At 42.6% G+C, this 23,295-nt stretch overlaps 1 protein-coding gene across 1 annotated transcript in view; it reads left to right on the top strand.

Annotated features, from left to right (window-relative positions):
* Nucleotides 1-23,295, top strand: part of LOC126251596 (uncharacterized) — a 90,157-nt gene that overhangs the window by 49,949 nt on the left and 16,913 nt on the right. Inside the window, exon 2 of the mRNA XM_049952130.1 lies at nucleotides 13,200-13,321. Within this exon, the coding sequence (XP_049808087.1) occupies nucleotides 13,211-13,321 (111 nt within the window). The 5' untranslated portion in view covers nucleotides 13,200-13,210. The remainder of the gene's footprint in view (nucleotides 1-13,199; nucleotides 13,322-23,295) is intronic.

Genomic DNA, 23,295 nt, shown 5'->3' with positions numbered 1-23,295 from the left:
CCTGGGGCACTTCATCTCCTTATCTACTTTATCAAAAATAATTATTAGTGTTAGTACTATTTTAGATCCTCCGCACTTTAATAATTACATTTCTATGTCTCTAGGACTGGCTGCCTATAATTTTCTGAATTTTGAAGGACCTGATAAACTTCTTCGTCTACCATAGGACAAATCTCAACTTCTTTCTGCTCTTCTAGAAACGCTTCCATATCCTCTGTAAGAGGATCTTTAAAATGTGTCCTCCACTCAGAAATTGCAATAATTCTAGTTGCTCTTCTAAGTTTAGCTCTCACTTGAAGTATAAATCGCCAAGCTTATGATGCTCTATTGTATCCAACTGACTATCTTACGTCGACACATTCATCTCTGATTTTCTTGCTCTACTCTTATTGGATGGCTATTTCTTTTTCACTAAATCAGAGTTCTTCCACACAGCCTTCTCTCTAGCTGAGTGAGTGCTCGCATAGGTTAATCTGTATAGCGCTAGGGAGCTGAGTAACACCATCTGCGAGCCAGTTTAACTACGAAAGATCTGGTACGCTGGCCAATCTTTGTATAACTCTTTTGGTAGTTTCCCTAGACTAGACTAATAAAGGCAGGTTTATACGGGGTCGTTCAGTAAGTAATGCCCCACATATTTTTTTCTCAGAAGATATTTGTTGTTAAGACTCAGAATTCGGTGACAATATACGTCAACATGTCTTATCCATGTCCTATTTTTCTACGTAGTCTCCATCACGTTCTATGGCCGTACGCCAACGCTGTGGAAGAGTATGAACACCCTGCTGGTAAATGCTCTTGTCCTGTAGGCATAGCCATGTTTTCACTGAATGACTGACACTCTCGTCATCTTCAAAGTGCGTTCCCCGTAAAGAATCTTTAAGCGGCCAAAAGAGATGGAAGTCCGAGGGTGCCAGATCTCCACTGTGGGGCGGATAAGGCAATGATGTCTAATCCAATTTGGCGATGTGTTCCCGGGTTCTCCGACTTGTGTGTGGGTGTGCATTAGCGTGTTGGAGCAAGATTTATGATGGATTATTGTCCGGTCGAACACGTCGGAAACGGTTCTTGAGTTTATTCAGGGTCTTCACGTATGCCTCTCATTGATGATTGCCCTCTTGGCATCACATCCACGAGAATGACGCCATCACAATCCCAGAAGGCTGTCACCATGACTTTTCTGTTAGAAGGGGTTGTCTTAAATTTCTTCTTTTGTGGTAAATGAGGGTGATGCCACTCCAGGGATTGACTTTTTGTTTCCAGCGCAAAGTTGTGTGCCCAGCTTTCGTCCCCCGTAATCATCCATGATAGAAAGGCCTCTTCGTCGGTCTCAAAACGCTCCAACAATTCAGATGAAATGGCCTTTCTTTGAATCTTGTGGTCCGCTGTGAGCATTCGTGGAACCCATCGTGAGCACCTCTTTGAATATCCGAGAATCTCAATCATCGCAGACACACTTCCAATGCTGACCGACGACTGTAGAGTCAATTGTCGACTTGTGATGCGGCGGTTGTCACGAATAATGACATCCGCACGATTCAGCACGTCTGGAGCATTGGCTGCGACAGGCTGTCCCAAGCGTGGCTGATCATGGAGGTCTGTTTCTGCATTTCCTAAGACTGTAACTTTATTTACTTATCGCCCAACTGTACTATCAACTGCAGCGTCTCCATAACTGCACACAAACGTTCATGGATGTTCACCACGGTTTCTTTTACTGCACACAAGAATTCTATAACAACACGCTGCTTTTAACGTAAGTCGTATGCAGACGCCATTTTGACGCTGTTCTACGGCTGTGTCATCTGCCAGAATGGTTCGAAACTTCACCGACGCACAGAAGAAAAATAAAATGTGAAGCACCAACAAGGACGTTTGTCTATGTGTATTAACGGCTTTTTTTTAAAAAATGTGGGGCATTACCCTCAAAAACAAAATCCCCAAGTATAAGCCATAAAGAGAGACGCTGATGTTGTGGTGATCTTTATTCCAAAGACTGGCTTGAAGCAGCTCTTCTCGCTTCTTTATTCTGTGTAGCCCTCTTCATCTCTGAATAATTACTGGAACTTACATCTATTTGAACTGTCTTACTATATTCATCCCTTAGTCTCTCTCTACAAAATTCACCCTCTCACATTTTCCTTCATTAAAAACAGACGATATCTTTGATGTCTCACTTGTACCATCAACTTATACCACCTTTTGGTCAAGTTCTACCGTACATTTCTGTTTCCCCCTATTCCATTCAGTACTTTCTCACTAGTTATCCGACCTACCCATCTAATCTTCAGCATCCATCTGCGGCATCACATTTCAGAAGCTACATTCTATTCTTTCTAAACCGCTTATCGTTCACGTTTCACTTCCGTACAAGACTACGCTCCAGATAGATACCTTCAGAAAAGACTTCCCAACTCATAAATTTATATTGTTGTTGTTGTTGTTGTTGTGATATTCACTCCGAGCACCAGTTTCATGCAGATCTCCATGCTATTCTATCCTGTGTAAGCTCTTCATCTCCAAATAACTACTGCAACTTACGTCTCTTGGAAACTACTTGCTCTCTCTCTACAGTTTTTATTCCTCGAACTTTCCTCCATAACAAAATTGGTGATCCCTTGATGTCTCAGAATTTGCCCTATCAACTGATCCCTTCTTCTTGTCAGGTTATGCCACAAACTTCCTTTCTCCCCAATTCTGTGTAGTACCTCCTTATTAGTAATAGGATTTACCAGTCTAATCTTCAATATTCTTCTGTAGCATCACATTTGAAAATCTTCTATTCTCTTCTTGTCTAAACTGTTTATCGTCGGTGTTTCACTTCCATATATGACTACACTCTATTTAGATACTTTCAGAAAGGCTTCGTAACACTTACACCTATGTTGTATGGTAATACAATCCGCTTTCTCAGAAATGTTTTTCGTGCTATAGTCAGTTCTCTCTACTTTGACCATCATCTGTTATTCAGCTGTCCAAATAGCGGTACTCATTTACGCCTGCTATTTTTAGTGTTTCATTTCCTAATCTAATTATGTCAGCGTTGCCTGATTTAATTCGACTACGTTCCATTACGCTTGTTTTACTTTTTTTGTTGCTTATAACCTCTTTTCGGGACACTATTCATTCCATTCAACTGCTCTTGCAAACACTTCGCTATCTCTAGCAGAATTACAATCTCACTGGCGAACCTCAAAGTTTCTAATTCTTCTTCCTTAACTTTATTAAACAGGTGTACCTAAACAATAAGCACTAGAAGAGAAATGTGGGCAGCTTTCAATAACTAACGTGTTAAATCGTATTGAATGACTTCTGTCAAAACACTCCGCTCCCAATCATCAGTCCCTGTAACAACTCATATTGCTCAATTTTAGTACTATTTGGTCTTCTTTATCTTGCAGCATCAAGTATTTGTAGGGACAACGGTTAAAATCTCCGTCGAGCCTCCGAAATTTAGGTATTCTACAGTTCCTGTAAATCGATCAAGACAGATGATTCCTCAGTATGTGAGGACTCCATAGTAGTCTTAAAACCTAATCTTCCGTCCTTCCCTTTCTTGCTCTGCAACGGGCTCCCATGCTGGGCACAAAGTTGGAGTTCTTGCGGTAGGGCGTTCCACCGTTGCGGTTGATCACTGCTGGATGATCATTGGTTCATGTTAACGAGCTGCAATAAGTCTCCTCATTGCATCTCAAACTTACTCTATGAGATTTGTGTTGGACGACGGGCAGGCCAATCCATTTGCCGAATGGAACCGATAGAGGTACTCAAGGTACCCTCCGCCACACGCCATCAGGTGGCTTGTGGAGTACGGATGTAAATGTAGATGTAGATATCGTCTCGCTGCAAAACTCCACCAGCTGCGCACTTCGATGCGGTCGCCCATCGTCATTCGTAAAAATGAAGTCAGTGCCGAGTGAACCCTGAATAGACGCACATGGGGAAGTAAAGTGTCACATGGAGAAGTAAAGTGTCTCAATGACGGTGGGTGTACCATATGCAAAGATTTCGAAGTGAGTACTCCCATGCAACAGTATTTCTCCTCACACCATAACACCCGGCCCATTAAAATTATCATGTTCGAGAAAGTTCGTTCCTGGGTGCATTACGTGCACCATCTATCGACATAATCACTACCTCCTCTCATACGAGTACAGCACGCTTACATTTTCCGTATACTTTCACCATAACATAATCTTCTGTATTGAAAACAGCACTACGTGGCTCTTCACTTCTGCCAAATTTGTGGTCTCCTTCTGAAGAAACACTGACGTTTGTCCACTTCACTGATCAGAAAAATCCAATCTCTCATTTTTAGTTAGCCGAAACATATTAACTATTCTTTAAAACTGAAATTTTAGATGATCAACATCAACTCATAGTGTCACGAACTTTGAAATTCATAATTTCCGTGTTAAATTGGTTTACTACCAAACCAGGTAAATAAATCTTTGAATGGTTTTCCCATTTGTCATCCGAGACGATAGCGTAGAACTATATTGGAGATTTCATTTCTGTTCATCCAATTGATTCTATTCATCCCATTTTACGATACCTTTCATTTCGCACATCGCTTTTCTAGTGTATAACGTTTTATATAGCAATATGTGACACATATGCTCGTGGTCCACTCACACTGTTACCAGTAACGCAGTCATGATAGCTTTCACTTACTTCACAGAATGGAAGCGTCAGCTGTATGTCAACGGTCGAAAATGTGAAAGCTGCTAGGGGGAAACATCCGGCTCTTATGCAAGGAGATGAAACGTCTCCAAAATGGAAGGCACGCAGAAAGCCCACTGTTAGTGCTAAGGTTATCGATTGGCTTGATGCGTCTCACTATGAATTCTTCTCTTCTGTGAACTTTTTCATCTCAGAGTAGCACTTGCACCTTAAGTCATCAACTATTTGCTGGATGTATTGCAGACTCTGTGGTATTGCAGACTCTGTGGTCTTCAAGAGTTTTCTACCCTCTGCAGCTTTCTCTATTGCTCTGGAAGCTATTCCCTGTGGCTTTCACACGATCATCTTCTCTATTCTACTTGTTAACATTTTCTGTGTGTTACTTCCTTCGCCGATTCTGTGGAGAACCTCTTCAATCTTCACCAGTCAACCTAATTTTTAACTTCCATATAAAGCAATACATCTAAAACACTTCGATTCTCCTCTTTTGGAATGTTCCCACATTCCTTGAGTAGCTACTTACACTACTGTGTTTTAAAAATACGTTCTCAGACATTTATTCCTCAAATTAAGGCCGATGTTTGATTTTAGTAGAGTTACTTTGGCCAGAAACTTCCACATTGCCAGTGCTAGTCTACTTTCTACATCCTTCTTCCTTTGTCCGTCATGTGTTAGTTTACTTCCAAGGCAGAAGGATTTCTTTACTTCACCCACCTAGTGGTCAACAATTTAGACGTTAATTTTATCGTGTTATCTTATTTCTTCTACTACTTACTATTTTCGTCATTCTTCGGTTTACTTTCAATCCAGATACTGTACCCATTAGACTGTGCATTCCATCCAATGGGTCCTGTAATTTTTTTTCACTTTCACTGAGGACGGAAATGTCAGCGTATCATATCACTGACGTCCTATCACGCTGAATTCTAACTCCAGTCTTGCAGCCTTCTGTTATTTGTCCCATTTCTTGTGCAGTGTATAGATTGAACAATAGAGGCTAAAGAAGGCGTCCCTGTTCTATAACCTTTTTAATCCGAACACTTCGACCTTTGTGTTCCATTCTTATCGTTCCGTCTTGTTTCTTGTACACACATTCTTGTACAATATACGTTGTATATTACCCATATTTTCCTATAGCTTACCCTTATGTTTCTCCATCCTTTTACATAATTTATAGGTCTTCAGATCCTGAGAACGCCTGAATTTTTCTTCAGTCTTGCTTCTATTATCAAGCGTAACATTATAACTGGCTCTCCTGGGCGTTTACCTTTGCTGAAACCAAACTGATCGTCTCTAACATATCCTCACTTCTTTCCCATTATTCTGTAGATCTCATTCTTTTCAGAATCTTGAATGCATGAGATATTAAGCTGACCGCATTCATACATTTTTACGCCTTTGCTAACTTCGGTATTGTACTGATGATATTTTTTCCGAAAGTCTAATGGTATGTCTCCAGTCACATAGATTCTACCAAACAACTTGAATAGTCGTTTAATTGCCACTTCGGCCAATGATTTTGGAAATTGTAAAGGAATGTTATCTAAGCTTTATGCCTGATTTGACTGTAAATATTCCAAAGCTCGTTTTTATTCTGCGTCTAATACCGGACCTTCAGTATCTTCCACTTCTTCGTCTATCACGACATCAGACAAAATCTTTCCCATCCCAAAGTCCTTCAATGTACTCGTTCGACCTGTCTCCTCTCTCTCCTCTCAGTTTAACAGTGGAATTCACATTGCAGTTTTAATGCTGATATTCTTGCTTTAAATTTCACTGAAGGTTGTTTTGACTTTTCTGTACTCTGAATAAGTCTTTACGATGTCGTTTCTTTTTCGACATCCTTATATTTTTCCTGTAACCTTTTACCCTAGCTTCCCTACACTTCTTATTTATTTCATTCCTGAGTGATTTATATTGCTGGATTGCTGTCTTTTTCTGAACATCTTATTATTTCCGGCTTTCGTCGATCTTTTTCTGTTAACCAAAGTTTTTTCCACAGTTACCTGTCTTGTAAATACATTTGTGTGCTCAGCTTGTGTGATTGCCCTTTTTAGAGATATTCATTCCTCTCTGATTTGTCTACTGTGGTATTATCGCAGTATCTATGGCCGTAGGGAACTTCAAACGCATCTCATCAATCCTCAGTATCTTAGAATCTCATCTGTTTCCACACAGAATCCTACGGACTATTTTGTTCAGCTTCAGTTTCTCTTCATCATTACTAAATTGTGGTCAAAATTTATATATGCTCCTGGATAGGCCTTAGAGACCAGTGTCTGATTTTGGAGTCTCTAACTGACCACGCTGTAATCTAGCTTCCAGTGTCTCCAGGTCGTTTCGAAGTTATATCTCCTCCTCTTGTGTTGGAGGATGTTTTCGCTACTACTAGCTGAAATTTGTGACAGGGAGCGTCAACGTAATCGCGTAAGGTGTAAACCGGGATCTAAGCTTTAAGCACTCACTTAAGATAACTATGCAATGCCATTTCACTTCCTCTCTTCACAACGTCAAACACTACAAGTAGCAGGTTTAACATAGTTTCTTATGTCATCCTGATACAATGGTACGTGATAAGCGTGCAAATGACATTTGTTTTGGCGTGGGCTTCCAGCACACTGTATTCAGACTATGCAAATTAACATAGGCACATGAAATCATCGTTAAGTACAGATTATCTTTCAGCATTCCATTATGAATGCGCAACCTCATAACGTCCCACACAGTATGTTCTTGCATTATGTGCTTCAAAACTATCTCAGTAAATGTTGCTGGTTAATTTCATCATAAAACTGTGAAAAGCCAACAAGAGTATGTACTATACTTTAGATTTTGGCCTCTGAACACTCACTGATCCTAGCCACGGTTTTATTTTGTTTAATTTATACTGTGGACGACGTATTTTCCGAAATACACATCAATTTCAAGTGCGAGTTTTTGTATTGCATTGCGACTAATGTGACGCTTCCGTAGTGCAACGACCGTAAAATTTATCTTTACTAGTATTTTAGTGCCATAATCCTTACTAGAAAGGGAGGATTAATACGTATGGACTTCAAAAAGTAAGTCACACTTTCGCCTCACGCTAACATCACAGCGCAACAAGAGAGTATGTGTTCTGGGTTCCTACAGACACAGTTCTGATGGGATTTGGATAACGGTGCGGTAACTGGAGACGTACTTCAAAATTGAATTACGAGGGACAGTAAGATTTTTGAGGTCTGATTGAAATTCTGGTGGCAAACGGTCTTAATGCATCGTTGCGTTCAGCCGTAGTGAAACATTGCCAACAATTTGCCCAAGGCTGATGCTGACTGGAAAGTCCAGATCTTGCACGTCGCGATTTCCATCTTTTCGGTAGACTGAAAGAACACGCGGGAGGAAAGAGAATTTCCAACGCTGAGGACGTTCAAACAGCGATTGTCGAATGGCTACGTGACGAAGGTGCGGATTACTGTCGTCAAAGAACTGAACGACGTTGTTAACGGAGACTTGGTGACTATTTTTCAACATACTTTCCAGACCTCTATAAACAAGGTCGGAACTTTCTACCAATATCATGTATCTGTGTACCTGTCAGGCGTAGTGCAGCATTCAACAAGAGTTACTCGTCTTGCCACAATAATCCGCAACCTAAGTTCTGAAGTCACCTCGTACGTGGCTTGATTCGCCTTGGAACGTACCCTCTTGGACTACGAATATCAAGCCATTACGAGATACTGAAGCTCCTCTCCTGCAATGTTGCCAGCTCAATATTAATCTGTTTCATAAGTGACGATATGTTTAATATGTGACCATACGGTGTGTAATTCACAAACACATTTTGTAAGACTTCATTATTTTCGGAATGTTTAACGGGAATTATCTATTTTGACGAGTCTGCTACAGGGTTTATCACATTTGAAGATGACAAGAGCTGTAAATTTGAAGCGACCTTGGACGTAATAAATAACGGTGTAATATGAAAACTGATCAACTTTCCTGAGACTCTCTTGTGCTGACTGAGTAAACTCGTGAGGGATCGCGCAAATCGTCTTTGAACTTCTCTATTGCTTCCTTTAATCCAATCTGAGCACTTTTTCAACATGCTTAAGATGTTTTTACTACACATCTAACCGAAATGTCGCTGAACTCTGAAACGCGTTTAAACACAGTGCACTTCTTTAAGTGAGCCTCTAAGACCCCGAGACCGATTCGGAACGAATGCAACCGTAACGGTTATTCAAATAATGAACCAGTGTTTGCATGAAGTACTCTCGTATTTTCTGTTGTACTAATCAAAAACAGTAGCTCTCTCAATCAATCATAGTCTTTTAGCTATACACGTAGCACAGGGAGTTGCGTCTAGTTTCAAGATTTGTGGCAAGTGAATTTAAAAAAAATGGATAATAATCTTACTCACAACTGATACTGGTCATTATCTCCTTAAAATACTTATGTAAACGCTTATCCCTTCAGTGACACTTGCTGGATGGTCAATATGACTGTAAATATGTTTCTCACTGTGGTCCAATCTATATAAACAAAGACAAAAATGTTCGTTTATTCAAACTCCGAAAGTTCTTGACCTATTGTTTTGATATATACAGGGAGGTCCATTGATCGTGACCGGGCCAAAGATCTCACGAAATAAGCGTCAAACGAAAAAACTACAAATAATGAAACTTGTCTAGCTTGATGGGGGAAACCAGATGGCGCTATGGTTGGCCCGCTAGATGGCACTCCCGTAGGTCAAATGGATATCAATTGCGTTTGTTTTAAATAGGCACCCCTATTTTTTATTACATATTCGTGTAGTACTTAAAGAAATATAAATGTTTTACTTGGACCACATTTTTCGCTTTGTTATAGATACCGCTGTAATAGTCACAAATATATGGTTCACAATTTTAGACGAACAGTTGGTAACAGGTAGGTTTTTTAAATTAAAATACAGAACGTAGGTACGTTTGAACATTTTATTTCGGTTGTTCCAATGTGATACATGTACCTTTGTGAACTTATCATTTCGGAGAACGCATGCTGTTACAGCGTGATTACGTGTAAATACCACATTAATGCAATAAATGCTCAAAATGATGTCCGTCAACCTCAATGTATTTGGCAATACGTGTAACGACATTTCTCTCAACAGCCTTCGGTAATGTTCGCACACGCATTGACAATGCGCTGACACTTGTTGTCTGGCGTTGTCGGTGGATCGCGATAGCAAATATCCTTCAACTTTCCCCACAGAAAGAAATCCGGGGACGTCAGATCCGGTGAACGTGCGGGCCATGGTATGGTGCTTCGACGACCAATCGACCTGTCATGAAATATGCTATTCAGTACCACTTCAACCGCACGCGGGCTATGTGCCGGACATCCATCATATTGGAAGTACATCGCCATTCTCTCATTCAGTGAAACATCTTGTAGTAACATTGGTAGAACATTACGTCGGAAATCAGCATACATTGCACCATTTAGATTGCCATCGATAAAATGGGGGCCAGTTATCCTTCCTCCCATAATGCCGCACCATACATCAACCCACCAAGGTCGCTGATGTCCCACTTGTCGCAGCCATCGTGGATTTTCCGTTGCCCAATAGTGTATATTATGCCGGTTTACGTTACCGCTGTTGGTGAATGACGCTTCGTCGCTAAATAGAACGCGTGCAAAATATTTGTCATCGTCCAATAATTTCTCTTGTGCCCAGTGGCAGAACTGTACACGACATTCAAAGTCGTCACCATGCAATTCCTGGTGCATAGAAATATGGTACGGGTGCAATCGATGTTCATTTAGCATTCTCAACACCGACGTTTTTGAGATTCCCGATACTCGCGCAATTTGTCTGCTACTGATGTGCGGATTAGCCGCGACAGCAGCTAAAACACCTACTTGGGCATCATCATTTGTTGCAGGTCGTGTTTGACGTTTCGCATGTGGCTGAACACTTCCTGGTTTCTTAAATAACGTAACTATCCGACGAACGGTCGAGACACTTGGATAATGTCGTCCAGGATACCGAGCAGCATACATAGCACACGCCCGTTGGGCATTTGATCACAATAACCAAACATCAACACGATATCGACATTTTCCGCAATTGGTAAACGGTCGATTTAAACACGGGTAATGCATCACGAAGCAAATACCGTCCGCACTGGCGGACCGTTACGTGCTACCACGTACTTAAACGTTTGTGACTATTACAGCACCATCTGTCACAAAGCGAAAAAACTGGTCCAACTAAAACATCCATATTTCTTTCTAGCGGGCCAACCCTAGCGCCACCTGTTCCCCCTTCACGCTAGATGAGTTTCGTTCTTTGTAGTTTTTGCTTTTTATGCTTATTTCGTGAGATATTTGGCCCGGTCACTATCAATGGACCACCCTGTATATATAAAGGGAAAACATTGTTACCAAAAATCTCAAAATGTACGTTTCTGATTTACTTCAAATTTGTAGGCATTACTGTGGTAAGCGTTTAGGCACGTATAGGCTATACACTTTTAATACATAAACGAATATATAAAATATACACTAGTGAAACGTTGTTAGAAAAAGTGAAATTTGTACTTACTGCTTAATTGGTTTATGATTCGCATATTACTACAAAATTTGAATTAGCAATAACAACAAACAAGGCTCACGGTCAGAGGGGGGGGGGGGGGGGGAGGAGATGCACAGAATGGTGTGAGGTAATAAATGAAAAAACGAGAATGAGGAAATGGACAGAGACAGGGGACAGAAGGAGAGGGAGAGGGGGGGAGGAGAAGATGGACAGAGTAAGGGGGGAGGAGACAGACTGAGAAAGGGAAAGAAAGAGGGGGCATGAAAAGATGGACACAGAGAAGGAGAGGAGGTGAAGGACAGAGAGAGGGGAAGGAGGAGGAGACGGACAAAGAATAAGAAAGAGGGTGGCGGAGAGGGACAGAGACAGCAGAGACAAGTTGATTAGGGCCTATATCCAGTTTCCACACATATTGGAAACGCATGCTTTCTCTTTTCTTTGTTTTCAATTTAAGCAGACTGAGCTACAGTAAAAGAGTGTCCGGGTACGGCTGCCTACATATGTGTGTGATACCTGACGTGTATCGACAACTGAAGATTGTAACCAGAGCTATAGTCGAAAAGACATGTGTAGAAAATGTAACACAGATTCAGATTCAGTGGAACATCTGTTTCCTTCTTCTTTTTTTTGTGGTATCAGTGCTGTGAAGAGGAAATCAGACATGAAGACCATTGGAGGTGTAGCAAATGTAGAGAAGAACAGAGGGGACAGGATCCGCATTCCCTGTCAATAGGAACCAACCTGAGTTCCGCGAGAACTCACTCAAGTAAACCGACGTTAGGATGGTAGGATGGGCGTCGGAACTCGGCTCCTCCCAGATACAAACCCAGTGTTTGGAAATCTGCTCCGTGTCGCTCTGCAGCAGCGCTTGAAAAACAGAAAAGTTCATGTTAATGAGCAAACACTATTTTTGCTTTATCAAGTTCCGTAACGTTCGCTTCTCTTTCCACAGTCTTCATATCTATTTTATTAACAATAATATCGTGTAACCGAGTAATGGTTTGCATACATTCTCTGCAAGCCACTGTGGAGAGTATGGCAGTGGGTATCGAAGATATTCATCTGCTTTCCTATTTCACTCGCAAATCTAGAGGAAAGTGAGTCTGCCACCTTATCAGCGTTATTTAATGTGTCTTTGATATGGGACAGCAGAATTCCCTCCAGTCTGTCCAAAATGTTGGTCCCTTTCCTCAGTACCGTTCAGCGTCTCTTGTACTTCTTCATTTCTACTATAGCTATAAGTGGCGATACTGTGCGTAGACTTTCATGATTATGGAAAATTTTATTGAAAATCAAAGAACCTTAGAACCGGATATGCCGGCCAGGGTGGCCGAGTGGTTCTAGGCGCTACAGTCTGGAACCGCGCGACCGCTACGGTCGCAGGTTCGAATCCTGCCTCGGGCATGGATGTGTGTCATGTCCTTAGGTTGGTTAGGTTTAAGTAGTTCTAAGTTCTAGGGGACTGATGTACTCAGAAGTCCCATAGTGCTCAGAGCCATTTTTTAGAACCGGATATAGGTTAACGAGCAGTAAACGTATACGCTTCAAATGTTGACTGTAACTTAGCTTTCTGGTAAGACTACTTTTCAAACAACTGTCGCCCGCTAAGGTGATGGCCAATTTAGTGGCTGATAACTGATTCAAAATTTCTCGTTTTCCCTTTTTTACTTCAGGTCGCAGTTCCGTCCAAACTCGAAAGCACATTGAAATAAAACGGTTGTATGTGTTTCACGAATAATGATCGAATTATAATTATTTCAACTTCAGCGGTCCAAAGGGTTTCACCTGCACTATAAATGTTTTGGTCCCAGGGACAATACAGCTGGAAGTTGTATCTCATAAAGTCTAGCTTAGCTCTTAAATATCAACAATGAGTATTTTTCCTTTATTTCTGTATCAGAGTAAAATTACGCGCCGTAATCTAACTGCGTCCACCGTCTGCTCTTGCTTCCAGTTTACGTGAAGATGGCAGCCAACAGGTTCGTGATGATCGCCCTCGTCGCCGCAGTGGGTGCGGCCCTGGTGGCAGCCAGGCCGCAGGAGGACAGGACCGAGATCAGCAACGAGATCCCCCTGGTGAGACACAGCAGGGCGCCTGCTCTCCTCCAACGCCAATGATGCAGGCTGGTTATAGTTAGAGCGCGGCTACTCGAGAAGGTTCAGTATGGGGGCTGTAACTGTCGTATGGCAGCGAAACATGGTAGATAGGCTAACGCGTTAATGCGGAACCGATTTACGCTGAAAAAAAAAATAGTTCCAAGTTTGAGCTCCAGGTGCAAATCTGGCTCTGTTCTGCGTCCAGTGCTCATATTGAGCAAACTGTGTAAGTGTCGGTTTGTAATAAAATCAATGTAATGCCTTTGTCACTTTTTGACCTTTCATGCCTTTGTCCCATTTCTAATCCATTACATCTGGAATTTTTTCTATGCGTCTTTCCAGCATTCACAGTTTAGTACCTGGTGGCCAAAATTGGAACTAATTTTTTCCAGGGTACAACGGTTCCGCATTAACGCAACAGCCTATCTACCAATTTTTTCTGTCGTACGGTAATTACGGCCCTCAATGGACCTCTGTAAGTATCTGCACTCTCATTATAGCCGTCATGTATATTGCGACAAGCTATTCGGCACCATAGCGTCTAGCAGGCCACCGCACACGACTTTCTTTTGTGAGATGTGTTTGAAATTCGTGCAAACAAGTAACAGAACTCTTATTACCTCTCATTGACTGAGCGCTACGAATACAGTCAGTGACCACCAGCTACTCTTGTGAACTATTTCCGCTCAATAAAAGGTGAGTATTTTTTGCATTGTTGTTGTTGTTGTGGTCTTCAGTCCTGAGACTGGTTTGATGCAGCTCTCCATGCTACTCTATCCTGTGCAAGCTGCTTCATCTCGCAGTACGTACTGCAGCCTACATCCTTCTGAATTTGCTTAGTGTATTGATCTCTTGGTCTCCCTCTACGATTTTTACCCTCCACGCTGCCCTCCAATACTAAATTGGTGATCCCTTGATGCCTCGAACATGTCCTACCAACCGATCCCTTCTTCTAGTCAACTTGTGCCGCAAACTCCTCTTTTCCCCAATCCTATTCAATACCTCCTCATTACTTATTTCATCTACCCATCTAATCTTCAGCATTCTTATGTAGCACCACATTTCGAAAGCTTCTATTCTCTTCTTGTCCAAACTATTTATCGTCCATGTTTCACTTCCGTACATGGCTACACTCCATACAAATACTTTCATAAACGACTTCCTGACACTTAAATCTATACTCGATGTTAACAAATTTCTCTTCTTCAGAAACGCTTTCCTTGCCACTGCCAGTCTACATTTTATATCCTCTCTACTTCGTCAATCATCAGTTATTTTGCTCCCCAAATAGCAAACCTCCCTTACTACTTTAAGTGTCTCATTTCCTAATCTAATTCCCTCAGCATTACCCGACTTAATTCTACTACATTCTATTATCCTCGTTGTGCTTTTGTTGATGTTCATCTTATATCCTCCTTTCAAGACACTGTCCATTCCGTTCAACTGCTCTTCCAATTCCTTTGTTGCCTCTGACAGAATTACAATGTCATCAGCGAACCTCAAAGTTTTTATTTCTTCTCCGTGGATTTCAATACCTACTCCGAATTTTTCTTTTGTTTCCTTTACTGCTTGTTCAGTACACAGATTGAATAACATCGGGGAGAGGCTACAACCCTGTCTCACTCCCTTCCCAACCACTGCTTCTCTTTCATGTCCCTCGACTCTTATAACTGTCATCTGGTTTCTGTACAGATTGTAAATAGCCTTTCGCTCCGTGTATTTTACCCCTGCCACCTTCATTATTTGAAAGAGAGTATTCCAGTCAACAATGTCAAAAGCTTTCTCTAAGTCTACAAATGCTAGAAACGTAAGTTTGCCTTTTTGCATAGTAAATTAATATTTCTGCTCATTTTATTCACAAATTGAGCGTGCGCACATTTTATTTTTATTTATTTACACGTCAAGTTCCGTAGGACCAAATTGAGGAGATCATCTTCTAGATCGTGGAACGTGTCAGTACATGAAATTACAATATGAAAGTAGTAACAGATAAAAATTAAATGTGTATGAACCCGAAAAAGTCAGTCCATAAGTTTAAGTAAACGCAATCAACAATACGACAAGAATCAGACTAATTTTTCAAGGAGCTCCTCGACAGAATAGAAGGAGCGACGCATGAGGAAACTCTTCAGTTTAGATTTGAAAGAGCGTGGATTACTGCTAAGGTTTTTGAATTCGAGTGGTACCTTATTGAAAATAGGTGTAGTAGTATACTGCACACCTTTCTGCACAAGAGTTAAGGAAGTCCGATCCAAATGCAGGTTTGATTTCTGCCAAGTATGAACTGAGTGGAAGCTGCTTATTCTTGGGTATAAGCTAATATTGTTAACAAGAAATGATTGCTTAAATGGCTTTATGTATGCTGTCATTAAACTAATTTTATTTTCAACGTCTCTAAAGGAATTACCCACGACTTCCGACGTAATGACCCACTTGAATATCACTTACAATCCGCGGATACCCGTAAACCAGTGTTGTATCGCTGTAAGCAATGTTGCCCTTGTATTGTACTGTATTAAACCAGGGACCTAGAAACGATGGTAAACCTTCGTCCCGCCGTAGCCCTCAGTGGTACACAACACCACACTAGAGTGCTGCAACGCTCAATGTTTGACCCGTCACGGATCGCCTGTTGACGTGGGGACCGAGCCGCTCTTCTCCGGCCCCACACGACTCGGTTCGGTCACGTACTCGCCCCATGTCTGTTGTCCGGATTCCGGACATGCGGATAACCGAGCATGACCGATCACCGCTGACGTCTCACCTCGCCTCGACCTTGCTCGCTGCACTGTACTGTACAAATCCAACGCCTCTCTGTCTGTCTCTCTGTCTCTCTCTCTCTCTCTCTCTCTCTCTCTCTCACACACACACACACACACACACACAAACAATGTATTTACCTCTGTCTCGCTCTCTTTTAATACAAAAGTAACGTTTCCAAGAACGGGTACGTGACGCAGCTAAATTCATAAAGCACTTCGAAAGTAAAATGATATTTCAACACAATCGCGGATAGAAGACGAGTCTCATTTCCAAACAGAAGATACATTTTTCCTTTCATTAATAGGAAACATTAAATAAGGGCTGTCCCTGTAATCTAAAAGACAACCATCTTCATAAAGAAAGCATACAAAGAACATTAAACATTTACAGACGTAACTTGTCATAGTTTTCACTTGTTTGCAACAGAAACAAAATTATAGTTGTTGCTGATCAGCAGTAAATCACTAACGCGTTCCGGATTTAATTGGCTGCGGCGATTTGTTAGTAACATGCTGGCTGTACTGAAGCATCTTTCACTACGTGCGCTTTTTGCTGGTATACATAAAATTCGTCTTGCAACTGCAGACAGGCCTGGCAGATCTGTTACACGTCTGCTCCACCACTTTAAGATGTCATCATCATCTCCGGCGTGCATTAAAATGTAGAGATCTATTTCATCTGCTGCGCATGATCTGTTGTTCCTCCATTCCTTGAGACGATATCTCTTTTTGGGTTGTGATGACGCAGTACTTAAAGGATCTATGATAATAAACAAAAGAGACAAGTAATACAGAACTGATGTGGAAATCATCGAAACGTTCCCGTAAAAACGAGGTGTTTTACGTTAATGAAATATTATACGAATTATAACATTCCCGTTTCTCTATAATACTTTATCCACTAACTGTGCAAAAACGATTACGTTAGTGATTGTACCTGCGTAAGTAGCACACATTTTTCGCACATTGTTAAGAATTTCCTGCTTTTCATTTATTTCAAGCATATTAAGATCACGGAAAGAGTGCCAAAGAAACGTATCAATTTTATGTCTGGAAGTGATCACAATCGTATCACAAACGAAAATCAAGGCTCGATTTTTAATCCTTTGTACCTCCCGTTAAAAAACACATATCTGTTAGTACACATCAATTACGCTAGTTAGTTATAAATCTATCGCCTATCATAATGAAACAGTGCTTTTAACTGCAGTAATTACTCACCTGATAGTGTCATTGACACTGCAAATCTATTGCAGTTTGTGAAACCAAAGAAGAAGTGACTAGATTGTCGGTTCTTTTTCGCCTTCTACTTCATCTGCGGCCTCTTTAAATAGACCCAGAAAATGTACAATTTTTACTGCTAGCTCATTATCATATCCTTGCAATCTGTAAGCGGAGTCCTCTTCCATTAGCAAAGCAGCAACTTCGTTATACTGAGTGTGTAAGGATTCCAGCATAGTGCACAAGCTGTTCCAGCGTTTCAATGATGATTTCAAAGACGTGCAGAGATCACTTTTCTTAATGTATCTTAGAATGCATTTTGCAGCATTTATTGTTGATGCGATGTTCGGGGCATGATTTAACAAGACGTTATCTTCATCGAAAATATGGCTAAGTGCTATGTTTATACAATGAACAGCACAAGGAATCCTTTCGTGATTTTCCAAAGCCTGTATTACATTGGCACCCTGGTCGGAGACAAAAACAAAACTGTGCAACATGTCCGGCGTAATGTCCCAATAAGCCATCCTCTCTTCAATTTCTTTCATAATATTTACTCCCGTCTTCTTAACGTCCGGCAATTTTGTTGTAAATAAAACATTGTTCACAAGAGACCAATCTGTGTTAATGTAATGTGTTGTTAACGTCAAATGGTGCACCTGATTATGCGAATCAGTCCACATATCAACTGTCGCAGCACAGGTTTTATTAATAACTTCCGCAATAACAGAAGGCATTGTGCTGTTTCGTATTGCATCAGCTTGTTGTTTGACATGTCTGCTTATAGTAGAGAGATGTGGCATGACATTTCCACATTAACTTCTCCATAATGCGCAACTAGATGTATTAATTCTTGGCCTGGTTCTCTGAAACCTTCACCGGAAACAGCATTAAAAGGTCTCATATCTTTAGCACACATTCCAACACACTTTGCTGTAATACTGTTTTTTTATTACTGCCGGTATCCTTGAAGCATCTGTATCTTTGTGAGGTTTCTTGCAACTGTTTCTTTAAATGAGTGGTTCCCAACTGGAAACACAGTAATGTGGAGCAGTTTATGCACGATACGTACCCAGTAGACGCACTGTTTTCGTCTACAACCAACAGAAACGTACTCCATACTTGGCTTTTTAGAGCTTCCCGTTTCTTCAATGTGTAAACATTGGTTTCAATCTTACGTCTTACTGCACTGGCTTCCTCGGGCTGCATGATTACAGAGAGAGACACACCACAAATGAGAAGCACGTATTGGCTGCAGTCTCACACAGATAATGACACGTGTAATGTGTTTGAAGTTACGTGCTACGTGTTCGATTACGACATCTATGCTCGGTCACTAGAACTAGTGCTGGCATCTTATCCAGTTAGTGTGTGCTCGCCCCATGTCGTATTTTGTGCTCGTTTACTCGGTCATGCAGGGCTCTACACAACAACCGGCCACGGCAGTCCACCCACGCCACCGCCGCCTCACACCGAACCCAGGGTTATTGAGCGGTTCGCCCCCCCCCCCCCCCTCCTCCGGGAACCTCTCACACGAGTGTAACCGCATGTGTTTGCGTGGTAGAATAATTATGGTGCACGCGTACAGTGTTTGCGCTGCAATCGCCGACACAGTGTAACTGAGGCGGTATAAGGGAAACCAGCCCGCATTCGCCGTGATAGATGGTAAACCGCCTTAAAAACCATCCACAGGCTGGCCGGCACACCGAACATCGACACTAAGCAGCCGGGATTCATGCCGGGGACTCGTACACCTTTCCGCTCGGGAAGCAGCGCGTTAGACCGCGCGGCTAGCTGGGCGGGATTAATGTAACCCTTACTGCATATCGTCTCTATTCTCAGACCACCCTTCTGCACTTTGCAGGCACCGTCGGTAGTTCGTTACGGAACTGGCGTCTCCCACTATTTAACTGCTGCCAACAGTAGCTAATACAAAGATTTGTGATATGTCGTAGAAGTTGATACACTACATTGACAGAAATTGAAAGTCTTATGCCATGAAGCGCCAGTCCGATATTTATCAAACTTTGTTTGAATGTTTATCATATAACCAATATTAAATAGTTGAATTTTCATTCCATTCTTAACTAAGATCAATCATCAATATTTATATGACTCCCACGGGTACGAAACAAATCTTGTATATGCTGTTGCATCTAAGCAAACTTTCGAATGCCATCTTGAGGATATTGTATTATGTTATGTTATGTTAACCGGGGACCTAGAAACGACGGAGAGGCTCCGTCCCCACCACAGCCGCAGTGGTCCGCAACCCCACGACGACTACCGCAGTCCACTCACCCCTCCGCCCGCCGCCCCACACCGAACCAAGGGTTATTATGCTGTTCGGCCCCGTGGACCCCCCCCCCCCCCCCAGGGAATGCCTCACACCAAACGAGTGTAACCCCTATGTTTGCGTGGTAGAGTAATGGTGGTGTACGGGTACGTGGAGAACTTGTTTGCGCAGCAATCGCCGACATGTGTAGCTGAGGCGGAACAAAGGGAACCAGCCCGCATTTGCCGAGGCAGATGGAAAACCGTCTAAAAACTGTCCACAGACTGGCCGGCTCAACAGAACTTGACACAAATCCGCCGGAAGGATTCGCTCCGGGGACCAGCGCTCTTTCCCTCCCGGAATATCTTGAGGATACTTTCCATAGTTGAAACACAATCTATTTAATTTCATTTATCGCTGGCTGACAGCTGGTATGGAAGTCTACGTTAACCCATCGCAACCTACTCATGTTCTGCGGATGACAAATCAGGTAACAGGAAGTAATGTGTCTTTACATTCGTCAAGGCATTTGTGGTGTGAACTGTACATTATGCCACTACAATATACCGTTTGGTGCGCTGGTCTGAAAGGGATGGCAACGAGGTTTAACATTCTTGCCACATTCTGAAAAGTCTTTTTATACTGAATACGCGTTTAAAAGTGCAATAATAAAATCGACTGTTCTCTCTTCTGACATAGGATTAAATAATTGAACGTGTCTTGTACAATACCCGCTATAACTTCTGTATACGATTAAGAAGCCATGTAGTGCGAAATAGAAAATTAAAAAAACAGAAGAAAACTAGGCTGAGAATCAAAATCTCGAACTCGAGTATCCAACGCAAAAAACTATCCACTCCAGTAACTCGGCAGCACAGAAACGCAGTATTGAATGAAGAAAAACTTCCCATTGAAGTATCTCGACAGCGCAGAAACACAGTATTGAATGAAGATACTTGTCACACATGTGAATACAGTGTTGTCAAGTTGCCTTTCTTTGACGTCAGTTTTCTACCGAAAATAGGCACGGGACGACATTTTTGCTGTCCATACGCAGGGAATCCCGATGTGGCGTCAGAGTGCACGAATTTTGGCAAGCCACGGCACTCCACCTAATCCAGTCCTCAAGTAGTGCTGTTACCACGTATCCTGTGGAAGGAACTCTGAAGAGGTTAGAGTAATATGAACAGCAACAGAAACGGGAGTAGGATTGATTATATACAGGTAGAGGTAGGTAGCATAGAGAGTGTGTTACAATGGACATTTCAGTGGTTGAGTTTTCCTCATCAGAATTGACAGGAAACCAACACCAATAATAATAGATCAGGTATACATGCCGACGTCACAAGCAGAAGACGAAGATATGTTTTCTCTTTATAAGGATAATGAACGGATAATTCATTGTGTAAAGGGATGATTATATTATCATGGAGGATTGAAATGTAGTTGTAGGGGAAGGAATAGAAAACACAGCTAAGGGCGAATGTGGACTTCCTAGTCAGATTGAGACGGGAGAAAGCTTAATTGGTTTCTGCAACAGATTTCAACTAGTAATAGAGAATACACAATTCAAAATTCACAAGACAAGAAGGTATACTTGTAGAAGGCCTACAGACATGAGACGATTTCTGCTGAATTACATCGTGGTGAGAAAACGGTTGCGTAAAAAAGATACCGGACTCTAAGGCATACCTAGGGACCAGACGTAGATGAAGAGGAGGCTAAAGTTTAAGAGAATCGTTCGAAAGAATAGATGTGGAAAGAAGTGGGATGTTGACGTACTGAGGGATGATGAGACACTTTTGCAGTTTTCTAAGGCTGTAGAAATCGCGATAATAAATATCACACTAGGGATAAATGGACGCAGCTAAAAATGACAACTGCGAAGAAACCTCGGGCAGCAGAATAAATACTTAGCTTGACTGAAAAGACTGAAATACAGAAATTTTCAGGGAGAAAATCCAATACTACCATATAAGGCACTTAGAAATGAAATAAACAGAAGTTACACGAAAGTCAAGGTGAAATGGCTACAGAAAAAAGTGAAGAAACCGAAAAGAATGATCGTCGTAAAGATTGATTCAGCATATAGAAAAGTCCAAGCATCCTTCAGTGAAATGAAAAAGCCAGTGCGTCAACAGTAAGAGTGAGAAGGGAATTTCACCGTTAAATGCTCCCCCTGCGGGTCCGGGGTAAGAATAGGCCCGAGGTATTCCTGCCTGTCGTAAGAGGCGACTAAAAGGAGTTTCAACCGTTTCGGCCTTCCATGTGATGGTCCCCCTTGGGGTTTAACCTCCATTATTCAAAATTCTACAGAAGTACGAGCCTTTTGGGGAAGGACGCCTTACGTGGTGTATCACTGGTCCTCCTCGCACTAAGACCTTGGCACTCAGCACTGTAACGGCGTTGTAACCATACCCACTATTCCTCAAATTGGGCCTAAACGCCTGATGGGTTGTACAAGTTACGCCCATAGTGCGTCCCCATCTGCACCTACGATCATGATGGACTTTCCATGGCACCCGAAATCCAGCACGGTAGCCAGCCCGTTGTGGTGGGGTCGTCATGTACCCTCTAGGTTGTAGCCCCCTGACAACACAGGGATCGTACTGCCGATACCTGAGCTGCACCCTCCCCACGTCGGCCAAGGAGTAGATGCCCATCTCCTTGGGGCATCAGGACTCCCGGCAATGGTCATCCTGCCAGGTGGCCGTTGCTGAGGTTGGGTGGCGCCCGTGGGGAGAGCCCCTGGTCGGAGTGGGTGGTATCGGGGCGGACGTTTCGCAGATGAAACGTCAACATGTATCAGGTCGCTCTGCGGCTGAGTCTTTTAAAAAGAAAGGTACTGTCTCTGGTTCTGGTTCTCCTGCCCTTTCCCCCTTGGCCACTCCCTGGGAGGAAGGACAGGCCCGCCGGCTTGGGGCGAAGTACTTCCCCCGCTATTTGGTCTGTTCTCGGACCGTTGGGGGGACGTTCGCCACCTCGAAGCCCATGTTCTTTGTTCAGCACATCGAGGACATCTTCAGGGAAATCGAGGCTCTCAGTAAAATCCGTTCGGGGTCTGTTCTTATAAAGACCACCTCCGCCACACAGTCGGCGGCGCTCCAGGCATGCGACCGACTAGGGGACATCCCAGTGTCCATTGTCCCGCATCTGGCACTGAATAGGACGCAGGGGGTTATTTTTCATCGGGACCTCCTGCTGCAATCTGATGAGGAGCTCAGGGCCAACCTGGAGCGCCGAGGCGTGCATTTCGTCCGGCGAGTCCAGCGCGACCCCAAAGACCGTCGCATCGACACCGGAGCCTTTATCCTCGCCTTTGAGGAGGACGTTCTCCCAAAGAAGGTAAAGGTGATGTGCTACCGGTGCGACGTGCGACCTTACGTCCCGCCTCCTATGCGCTGCTTTCGGTGTTTGCGCTTTGGGCACATGTCGTCACGGTGTGAGGCTGAGCCCCTTTGTGGCGATTGTGGACGTCCTCTTCGTGAGGAACATACGTGAACCCCACCACCTCGGTGCGTTAATTGTCCTGGCATCCACTTGCCTAGATCTTTAGACTGCCCCGCGTATCAGAAGGAGAAGAAGATTCAAGAACTCAAAACTTTCGATCATCTCTCTTATTCTGAGGCCAGGAAGAAGTATGACCGCCTCCATCCCGTGACGTTGACAACTTCGTTTGCCTCAGTCGTGTCCAC

This window comes from Schistocerca nitens, chromosome 4 (assembly GCF_023898315.1).
Source record: "Schistocerca nitens isolate TAMUIC-IGC-003100 chromosome 4, iqSchNite1.1, whole genome shotgun sequence".
In the NCBI taxonomy this organism is placed as follows: Eukaryota; Metazoa; Arthropoda; class Insecta; order Orthoptera; family Acrididae; genus Schistocerca; species Schistocerca nitens.
The sequence above is the reverse complement of the archived record's forward strand: the minus strand, read 5'-3'. Positions and strand labels throughout refer to the sequence as shown.